The sequence below is a fragment of the Hakea prostrata genome, chromosome 1 (assembly GCF_041222555.1).
Source record: "Hakea prostrata isolate BN-2017 chromosome 1, UWA_Hpros_2, whole genome shotgun sequence".
Lineage (NCBI taxonomy): Eukaryota > Viridiplantae > Streptophyta > Magnoliopsida > Proteales > Proteaceae > Hakea > Hakea prostrata.
Window position 1 is genome coordinate 14,930,453 of NC_142600.1, and position 11,392 is coordinate 14,941,844.

The following is an 11,392-nucleotide window of genomic DNA, read 5'->3' on the forward strand; positions in this document are numbered from 1 at the left end:
TGGTAACTAGTGCGGTACACTTTTGGTATAAACAAACCCATGCCACTTTTGTTATTAGTTCATTAAGATCCTAATGAAATTGCAATCAAACAATTGACAGAATTTGATATTAACAGAGACAAAACAAGTAAATCTAAGAAGCGGAATGAAGGACAAAACCGAAAAACTTAAATAAAGAATTATATAGATAGGGTAAATGTGAAGTGTTTTCATTATAAAATTACATTTATATCCCTTAATTTGGAACGGTACCAATTCGGTATGATTTCGGTATATACTGACGATATGAGTACCTAAAACCGGAACCATACTAAAGAAATTCGGTTTGGAACGTATGGTACTGAATTTGAACAATATAGTACGGTGCAGTTTTAGACAACGCAGTTTGGTACGGTTAAATAGTTTCGATAATCAAGATTCAATTGACACCCTTAAGTCACTGTGCAGACCCCCTCCTCTGACTCCGACCATCAGAATCCGTCACCCACCGATGCAAGTATTGAACACCATCAAATAACCTGCGCCCTCCCCACCAGTATAACCCATGAGAACCCATCTCTGAAACACTGCCTCTTCATCACCACCAATCGTTCCAGGGCGTCAAGCTTTCCTAGATTAGAAGAAAAAGTACATGAAAGACCTAGAGTTCCAATCTAAAAGAGGAATATCCTTCGACTCGAGCATCGAACATGTTACCTACCATTTAATACAGGGATCGGGGTCAGTCCACCCAAGTGACTCCGGCGAGTTCAAACTCTTCTTCAAAGCCATCATCACTACAGCATCCTTCGACTTTGTCTGTCGCACTCGCATCACAGTTTACCATAGATTTTGCTTTATTTTTTTCCCTCCGTTTTTGGTCAACATCAACTTAGTAAGAGTGTTGGGGGCTCATAGAACCAGGCAGTGGGGGCAAACTATGAAAGGCACGGAAGTTCAAACTTGAAATTTCTTTGATCTTAATATCTATCTCTACACAAGAAGCTGTTGTTACTGTGCCAAAAGTATGATCAGGCCTTACTTTCATTTCGCTACTGTCGTCCCACTTACTCTTTCACCTTGTCGGCTTGATGATGGGATCCATCATCCATGTAGTATCCAGAAAATGTGAAAACATAAAGCATCAATTCTGGATCGGTTTTTCAATGGGCTACTTAAAAACATTTTTAGTGGATGACCAGAATCAGACGCCAATCCAAGTTGTGCAGGACAACTTCTCGAACGATATATGGCTCCCAAATTTGAACAATATGTGGTTGCCTTACGTGGCGTCAACCCAGGTCATGTATGTAAGTTTCAATGAATAAGGTGGCAAGTAATCCAAAATGCTGAATGATTAGATCTCACTCCATTTACTTATATTTATAAAGGGTCAGCTTATGTAGTGGATAAGCCTTTGCCAATGTGGGCTTTCCCAAAAGAAAAGAGTGACTAATTCCAACTCATAATGCTCAATTTGCAGCTACCATGGCAAGTAGAGAAGTGTATCCCCATCACATCTCCACGAAACGCACTAGCCCAGCCCACCATCACATATTTTCGTGCAATGGCCAAGTAACAAAAGCACAAGTCTAAAATTACCTTAAGAACACTGTTAAGGTAATTTAAGTTAGGATATCTTTGTGAGGAGCTCTATAATTTAGTGGGTTTATGAGAAAAGGTTAAGCACACCACTGAAGTTCTCAGAATGAACTATCCTCTCTCCTCGCCGTTCTTATATTCAGCCTTGCCATATGTACGGCATTAGTTACCAAAAACTAGCATTACCATCATACCCAGCCCTCTCCCTTGGCTTATTTAGTCCAATAATGGTGTCATTACCAAACTGTCCTACAATCGGACATGGGATGCACATATGTACATCCAGAGACATAAGCAACATCCTGAATCCTGATAACTACTTCAACATTAACACTCAAGACTCCTCCAAAGTAATAGTAACACTCTCGGCTACAAAACTCAATCATCCACACTGCTTATGCAGGTGAATCATCTCAGTCATAAAGGGACAACTAAAAGGAGTTACAACCTGAATGATTTTTTACTCCGTTGCAGGGAAGAAAAGAAAGGAAAAGAACCTAAAACCTTTTAATGTCGAATCCGCAAGCCAAAGGCTATTTCTTCTTAATTGTTGATGGATACTTCTCCCTGAACATTCATCTCATTTTTTGGCCTTCTTAGTTCCCCTATGAAAAAAGAAGGCACATAAATCACATTTTCTACATTGACCTCATTTACTTCAGTAGAACAATAGAAAGATGAATTTAAGGAAACTTAAAATGTTTCTTACTCAGATGGTTGGGGAACTGATGCTGGTGGTGCTCGCTCCACTGGGCCCTGTTAGACATGGATCAACATCACAAGCTCAGAGATTAATACAAATCTAGATTTGGTAGAACTTTAAAGTTAGCCAGGATATATTATACAGGATATGCTAAGCATTTTATTGACCAAGTTATCCAGGCAGCTCCTTAGTCATGACAGATCAATATGACCATACATATAGTATATGGTTTGCTAAGCATTACTGAGCAAATGGATTAACTGGACGCCTTTCTTCTCCTTTTGGCTCCACTTGGTTATCAATCCCTTTCAACGGGATTTTCTCAAAAGGAAGCTTCTTCCTAGATCTCAATTCATTTTTCTTTTTTGTAAAAAGTGCTCACCTGGGCAAATCGCTCCTCCCTCCTGGCAAGCTTCCTTTCCCTGCTAGCCTTATTCTTAGCCCTCTTTGCCTCAAACTGGTCAGACAGAGTTTTCTCTCTTGCCTTCTCAGCTTTGGACTTGTGAATACTTTCCATCAGCACCCTTTTGTTCTTAAAGACGTTACCTTTAACCTTCATATACATGTCGTGGTACATGTGCTTGTCAATTTTCTTTGATTCTCTATATTTGCGCAACAAGCGCCTCAAGACCCGCATCCTCCTCATCCAGAGAATCTTGGTGGGAAGTCTTGCTTCTCTGGTACCCTTACGTTTACCTGCAAACATTTTAGGTGCAGTTTTATGATTGATGTCACCAATGCACTCAAAATATTGTTGGATAGTTTTGGCCTGTTTACTTCATACACATCCAGCTTTCAAGGCAACCTTAAACAACTTGGCAAGGCCCAGAGTAGACTGTTACTTGCAAGCTGCAGCTCACCAAAGTTAAGTTGGCAATACGAAGGAACCTGACCAATTTTTTAAATTGAATAGCTTTGGCTTATTATTTTTTGAATGGTAAATAGTTTGATGACTTTGATCAAACAGACAACCACTATTACACAATTTCATAAATTGAAGTTAAAAAAAAATGTCCGTAAATGATCTCATCAAGTGAATCCAGCTGAAAGCAGGCATACCATATCCAGAGTGGCGTCCCTTCCTTTTAGCCTCCTTCATTCTTCGTGCACGCGATCGAGAGTGGATCTTTGTTGGCTTCCTTATAATGAACCCATCCTTGACCAACTTTCTAATGTTTTGCCCTGCAAACCAGATCATAAAACCAGGAAGGTCATGATTCAATTAACAGCTCAAGAGATGGATAGTATGTTCTTAACTGAGACTGGGATGTTGTTAACTGAGCCAACCAAGAGACAAATGCAACATATAGCAGGTAAAATCAAAACACAAAATAGTGAGGAAGCTCGAACTACACAGCCCTAAAAAGGATGAAATGCATACAACAAACACTGCCTTATCCAAACTTAATGGGGTTGGCTATATTGATCCAAACAAAAACAACGGAGGGAAAATCGAGATGAGAAGGGGAATGGGACCTAAAATAGAAAAATTGAAAATGGCAACTGAAGGACAAAATATAAAGGAAACAAGGAAGTTAAAGGAATGAGCGACAGCACAGTGAGTCAGGAGACAGCTAAATGGGGTTTGCTACATGGATTCTTGCCCATCAATTGCTCTATCCAAGTCCTTCCTCATAAATTCTCCCATGGACATTTTAGGCCTGTCCCTGGCCCTTTCTACCCCTTCCAAAAATATGGAAAAATTGCATAGCCTGAAAAGTCACAAAAGAGACATTTCTAAGGATTACAATGCAAACAATTGGATAAACATAAGAAGGAATGTCAGCTAGGTTGCAAGTTTTACATGTTTTAGGCACTGAAGTAAGTTGAATTTGACAACTAAAGTACATTGGTTCAAGAGTTTCCACCAAAGCATCTCAACTAATCCAGAAGGGAGTTGAAATCAGTTAATTCCATCTCTCCTGTGAACTTCCTGGTCCATATTACAAAATAGAACACTATATCCGAAATCCATTCTGAGGCGTGCATGGATATGAACAGAGAGAATATAGGGAATTTTGGCTTTACAAACAGAACCTGATGTCTTAGCTTGGGTGAAGAAGTTTACCTCATCTCTTTTAGAGAAAATTTGGGAATTCAGGATTCCTATTCATCATAAACATGCCATTTAATGAATTTTAATTACCCACTTTCCAATCCTACAACTCATCCAAGAAATAATAACAAGATATAACTAATAACAACTAACCATAGTTTCACGATACGATGTATGTAAGCCAGATACACACCCTCAAAGATGCATGACATACCCATGGAAGTTGATGCACGAAACAAGCCATCCCCCTAAATTCTGGTGAGATAACCACTACTAATTACCCACTTCCCACTCCAACTCATCCCACTACTAAAACCTACATAAAAATAATAACAAAACTAAAACAACTTACCACAATTCCATGATGCATATATAAGCACTTTCAAGGGTAAGTTTATGCATATCTTTTCTCACCATTTCTTTTCAAAGTTATCTTAGGTCTAACCCGAATTCTTCTAATTCATTCAATTTGGATTAAATTACTTCTCCATATAGTAGCATTTATAGGACTTCGTTGAACATGATTGTGCCACTCTGATAATCAATCATGTATACTCTATTTAAATGAGCTGGGTGATGCGCTGCTGCTGGGAGTGCAGGGGGTGCTGGATGATGTAAAGAGGTTAGCAAGGGAATTTGAATATTGTAGATTTGGTTATGTTCCAAAGGCATCCAATACTTTGGCTGATGCCTTGGCCAGGAAGGTCCTGTCCATAACGAGTAGGACGGTTTGGCCAATTCCATTTCCTGGTGTGGAGGCTTTTTACAATGCTGTGTGTGTAAATCGTTTCTCTTTTAATACATAATCCTTTTACCCAAAAAGGAAAAGGATGTACAAGCCTGCATATCAGTCCGTCAACCTAAAATCAGAGTCATTTTTTGCACTCATTGGAAATTGAATTGCCTAGGCATCTAGATCCTCCCATGTTGCTTCAGTGGGTGATCTTCTCTTGGCTTAATTGAGTTGCGCTGGGAGTTACTAATGTACAGTAGAGGTTATAAGTCATTAGTGAATGCCTAGTGCTACCACAGAAGTGGGATACATAGTGGGTGGTTACCCTTAGCTATATGCCTTTTCAAATGCAGCTTAGGAAATGAACACAAATGTTATGAATCCTATTCAATTTGTCAATAGAATCAGAGGATGCTTTCTTCCACTAGATAAGTTAATTGTTGCTAGTCTCTTCCTTGCTAAAACAAGGGTAATTCCAACGGAAGCAATCCCTTCTTTAACCTATGACAAGCTTTGATCAACTAACAACATTGAAATCCAGGCGCTGTATGCTCTGAACGCAAAAAGATTTCCCAAGGTCCAAATCCTACTCCTTTTGATAGGGGGAAAAAATCAAAACAATCCAAACTGTCATATTGCCTCACTTAAAGGAAGCAATGAACAAACTGAAAAGCACCAACCCAGATCGAAATAGATTAACTTATATCCTACAGAGTAAGAACATGATAACCTAATGTAAATGCCGCAATCACCAGAGAAGAAAACAAAAACGAAAGGTGTTATATGCGGCAAAACTTCTCAATGGCTAAATGCAACTATAATTCAGTAAGGAAAACGAGAGAGATGTAACAAAAATCCAATGCAAGCTTCGGTCACCGAATTTATATAAAGAATTGGAAACATATGAGAATCGGTAATAGCAAGACAAGAACAGAAGTGAGAATGCCGTACTGGAGTTGGCCATGGAGATCTCGTTGCCTTCATTAGGGTCAAGCCAAACCTTCCCTCTCCCGCACTTGAGGACGCTCGCAGCAAGCCGTTTCTGCAGCTTCAGCGACACCATTTTTCCTTCACCGCGTTCTCTCTTCCTGTTGCCCGCGCCGCTGCGATTTACGATTGAAAGTTGCGAGTTTTGCTGAGAACCAATTTATAATAAGCGTACGACGATACCTCGTTTTTTTTTTCCTTTTCTGGCAAAGGGCATTTTAGTCTTTTAGATATAGGAGATTGGAATATCACATATTCACTTCTTTTTTTTTTTTTTGGTAAATACATATTCGCATATACCATTACTGATAATTGAACCCTAGACTTCTTCACTAATATTAGTCATTACCAATCGAAGGATAGTTTTCTAGGTATTGCAGTAACTAAATTGCTTTTGAAGCTGACTTTCTTGTCGTGCTATTATTTCATGGTGTATTGATTGTTACCTTCCTCTCCTATCTTGTAGGAACAACTTAATAATGTTCTCAGTCCAAGAGCGAAGTCCTGCTTTATATATAACAGCTAAGATGCACGTAAATTGGCTAGGCGACCTCAATTTCTCAATAAACAAATAAAAGAAATGAACAATCATCATTCTCTTTAAAAAATATGATGGGTTGGAGTTGTGTCACTTGTAAATCATATGGATCAATATTGGTTACCTATCACTAGGCCCATACCCACATGTGGGGATGTCAATAGTGCAGTTTAGAGCAGTTTCAGGTTGGGCTTAACGGTTTTGGACTCAAATACATCCAGTCCAAACATGGCCCCGTTATCAAAATAAAGGTTTCGGGTAGGTTTCGATTTGATGCGGTTTGGGTTTGGGTTAACTAACAATTTATGCGAATGGTCTATACTCATGTTGACTAACGGTTTGGGCTAACAATTTATGTTATGCAAAAAAAATTATAAAAAAGAAATAGTTGAGCATCTTGCAACAAGAGCCAAAATTCTATTGAAAGTAAAATTGTTATTGATCAATTCCCATTAAAAAATGAAAAGCCATTCCACGTTACTTAATTTAACTTGATATGCAAAGACATACCTTTGGATTGGATAAATATTTATTTAATTTAACCAAACTTAGTACATTCAATTGGGCATTCATACTTAATCCTTTTAACTGTCATTTTCAAGTAGTAGAAGACTATTTGATCTTTGAATTCTTACTCAATTTTTTTGATAAGTCTATACCAACTACCTAGTGCTAATACAATGATTCAAATAAAGTTTATAACGGGTTACAGTTTGGGTTCGGGTTGGTGCGGGCTCTGCCACCTCAGCCCAAAAACAACCCATTAAGGTTCGGGTTGGTGCGGGCTCTGCCACCCTCAGCCCAAACACAACCCATTAAGGTTCGGCCTGGGCTATAACGGGCCTATGCAATTCATTTTAATGGTTCAAACTGCAATTTGACACCCCTACCCACATGAATTGACCAAGCATAATTTAATGTATCATATTTGGGCATGGTAGAGGAGTTAGAATGGCAAGTAGATGATGATACTTTTCTCACACCATGCATCACATGTTTATAAAGAAAGTTTATCTTTGATCCATCTTATCAGTACCTCAAGCCAGTATCAACTAACAAATTCAACTCCTTTTAAGAGCTAAAGTGAGAGTCATTATCTCTCGTTTGGATGAGCACAATATGCTCCCATAATGTTTTTTCACCATACATTTTGTGTAGAAGCTATGTAAAATTCACTAACGATCCTACCTCTAAATTATGTATTAATATTTAAAGTAAACTTAACACAGTATGTGTAATGAAAAAACATCAATAAGACACATTATGCTCCTCCAACAGAGAGGTGATCTAAACTCCTAAAATGCGTACTCACCATAAGACAAAGGGAAGAATTGAAATTTGTAAATGTAGGTTGCAAATTTCTTTTTTCTCCAAGGGAGACTCAGCGCTGACCTCTAAAGCTCTCTAGAGGAGGTTGACTAGCCTATTTCCACTACTTGGATTTTCAGACTTTGTAGCTCGGATATATCTCCTTTTGTTTCAGTTGAATGAAATGTGGTTTACCAAAAAAAAAAAATAAATAAATGATGAGGCATATGCAGAGCAGGACCACTTGTGGAAAAGAAACTTTCAAAGACCAAATAAAAATCAAGCTAAGGGATAAGACTAAAAGCAATAAAGAGACATTGATAATGATAGACCTCTGTGCTTAACCCTACAATAATTCAACAATTTTTAAAATCTCTCTCTCTCTCTCTTGCATGTATAGAGTATGTGGTTGGTTAGATAAGCTTTTCAACCCCTATTAGAGCCACTCTTCTCCTTCTTTCCTGTCCCTGTCACCCATCATATATGGAGGAGAATCATGCTTTCATGAATTAGTATTGAATCAATTAATTTATATGTGTGTGACCACTGACCAGGGTTAGTTCAGTGGTGACATTGTGACAATACTTCTTAGTGAAGTGGGCACAAGTTCAATTCAATCAACTTAGAAAACCATTATATTAGCCTTGACGAAGCAAATATTGTAATAACTAGTAACCCTACCCTAGTAATAAATGATTGAAAATTTGTTGGCGATAGATTGACCTTACTTGAAATGAACATTATATTATACTTTTTGATTGAATTTTTCAAATAATGAATGTCATCATTGAATACCATTCTCTACTATTGATAGTCAAAAAAATCTTACTTTAATCCAATCATAGAGAATTTTGTGGGTTGAGAGGCTAAACGAAACTCAATGCTTATTATTTCTTATGGACAAAAGTGTCAAGAAAAAACAATCAATATTTGAAGAATTAAAAGATCCCCACAAAGCTGACATGTCAAAAATTTATACACCTTGAAATTCGCATATATTGTCTATTGGTAGGGTTTCTACAACTCATTTTATTTTTAATGCCAAAACCTATATAAATAACATTCTCATTTTTTGGAAAAAAAATTGAAATATATACGAAATTTAGTACATCAAGTGGTGAATTTATTATTAATTATATGATTAATTAATTCACAATGTGATCAGGTTGCAGAACCTTACCTCATTATTTTATCTAAATATCTAGAACAAAGATTTATTTTCTAAAAAAAAACAAATGTTACACTTCATGATTTTTGCTAGAGAGAGACATATTTCTAATCTATAATTCAAAATTTAAAATGGAGGATGACCAGTTAAATTAAAGATAATCTTAGCTTTAAAATCAAATTAAGAATCTTCCGGGGAAAGCATATGGCCAATTCAGTAATCTAAATTGATGGCATCATGGACAGAAGTGAGACACTGACATGTAAACCAAACAAATTAAAATACGAAAACCAGAAATTTGTTTACCAAAAAAGAAAAAAAAAATTGGAAAAATGGAAGTTGCAGTAATGTGGATGTCTATGTTTTTGATTACCAAGAAGGAGAAACAGGTAGCCAATGTGCTTGATTCTGTATTTATTATGCTGTAGATCTCAATGTATGTTGCAAGTCAACTTGTTGGGAGTAGATTTGGAATAGTTTCTATTAATCAAAAGTCAAGTGGCAGAATTAGTCAATTGCTGCTGCTGCTCACATTTTAGATCTGAAACTGTATTTTATGCAAGAAATAGAAATGAAGGATTGTAAAGATATGAATCAATTATAATTTATCATATCATGTATTCAAATCACTCTTTAAAAAAAAATTGAGGTTTGCCTAGCTCAATTTACGTGCAGCTTGATTACATTCTAGCGGATCAATATATATAAAGCTTTATGCATAATTGGTGGCCGTTGTAAAGCTGTCCAACACGACTACATCCTCGGGGCACGAGCTTATGCGCACCTTGATCACATTTTCTATTTATGATAAATACTATTTGACAAATGCCCATTTCTAGATTATTTATTGATGCATCTTTAGTATGAGAGTTGGATTCTCAACCTGCAAGGGTCAAAATTGTGTTTCTCTTACACCTCTTTGCCATAAATTTAAAAAGACAAGATCACTTTGAGTAATGAAAAGGTAAACTTAAATTAGATTCACTTCCCAAACATGTGATGAAAGAGTACGACGAGAGCAGAGTCCTCTAGACTCTGGATCACCTTTCTGCCATGAGATAACAATGTGCACAACGCAGGGTTGGTAGAGTGGTAAGATCCATACTTATCAGTGTAAAGGTCATGGGGTTCGACCCTTGCGGACACAAAGCTCCCTTTGAGGATGTACTATACAATGGTGATGAGATCTACCTACGAATATTGGAGAAAAAAAATATCAGTGGATTTTACGTGGGCCCCAATTCCGTTGGTGTGTATTCAAATTTCAAAAGCATTAGGGCGGCATGTTGTTCACCCTAATGAGAAGCTGATCAAGACTTAGTCCTCTTAGTATGAAATCATGAAAATACCTTTTGCTATTTCTTAGGCTAATTTGTATTTTTATTTAGATTTTTTTCATTTCATCCACTTAAATTAGGCTCAAAACTCTTGTTTACCCACTTAAGTGGCTATTTATGTTTGTCCAATTCTATGCTTGCTATTATGGTTTACTTACTTCAGAAATTCATTGTGTATGGGACGTTTGAGGTTGGCTAGAAGGAAGGATCGATAGAATTAAGGATAAAAGAGATAATAAGACAATGAAACACCAGTGAAGATTTCCCACATCAAGCAGTGAAGGTTTCCAAGGTTTTTTCCCACAACCAGTGAACAGGGAGATCTTTTGTAAAATTGAAAAATTAAAAGTAGTTTTGTAAAATAAAAAAATTATATTTTTCTTCCCCCTCTTTACTCTATGGGCGAAGTAGTAATTTCAAAGTTAAATTTAATAGAAACCCAACGTTGGATTTTTTATAATATTCAAAATTCATCCGATTGGACAAACTCGAATATTGACCACTTAAGTGCGCAAACAAGAGTTTGGGCCCAACTTAAATGGAAAAAAAAAAGAAAAAAAACTCTCTTATTTATCTTTTTCCTTTGGGTGGAGATCAAAGGGAAATTCATTCAGGGAGGAATGGCATGCGATCTAGAATGAAGGATGAGCTTTAGTGCTGCGCAATTAATGCACAACACTGAGCTTGCTTACAGTTCAGATGGAATGGATGATCAAGGGTAAAATCTCGACCACCTTGATTTTTCTTTTCTACTTTTTCTATCATACTACCTGTAATAATATTAATATATATATATATATATATATATACATGCAAAATTAATATGCGAGATTCCGACCTCGACCATTCGTGGCCATACACAACTCATTCTGAACATTTAATGCACAATACTGAAGTTGGACCCGAAAATGACACCATTCCATCAGTTGTTCAGGTGATAGAAAACCACAACTCAGCTATCGAATGATCATCACACATTAT

At 37.0% G+C, this 11,392-nt stretch overlaps 1 protein-coding gene across 1 annotated transcript; it reads right to left on the reverse strand.

Annotated features, from left to right (window-relative positions):
• Window positions 1–687: 687 nt before the first annotated feature.
• LOC149027753 (large ribosomal subunit protein eL19z-like) lies at window positions 688–6,202 on the reverse strand. The gene is made up of 5 exons (XM_089165507.1): window positions 6,025–6,202; window positions 3,344–3,466; window positions 2,667–2,980; window positions 2,291–2,337; window positions 688–2,186 (listed from the first exon to the last, which is right to left on the reverse strand). Exons 1-5 carry the CDS (start codon window positions 6,134–6,136, stop codon window positions 2,162–2,164), a joined length of 621 nt encoding a protein of 206 aa, XP_089021633.1. The 5' UTR covers window positions 6,137–6,202; the 3' UTR covers window positions 688–2,161.
• Window positions 6,203–11,392: the final 5,190 nt, after the last annotated feature.

Bases quoted from the DNA above. Each gene is read 5' to 3' on its own strand.
- LOC149027753 (XM_089165507.1), bottom strand. From the start codon at position 6,136: ATGGTGTCGCTGAAGCTGCAGAAACGGCTTGCTGCGAGCGTCCTCAAG. The intron at 2,981-3,343 runs GTATGCCTGCTT...AAATGTTTGCAG, and splicing joins GGGACGCCACTCTGGATATG to GTAAACGTAAGGGTACCAGA. The intron at 2,187-2,290 runs GTAAGAAACATT...CTTTTTTCATAG, and splicing joins TCAGTTCCCCAACCATCTGA to GGGAACTAAGAAGGCCAAAA.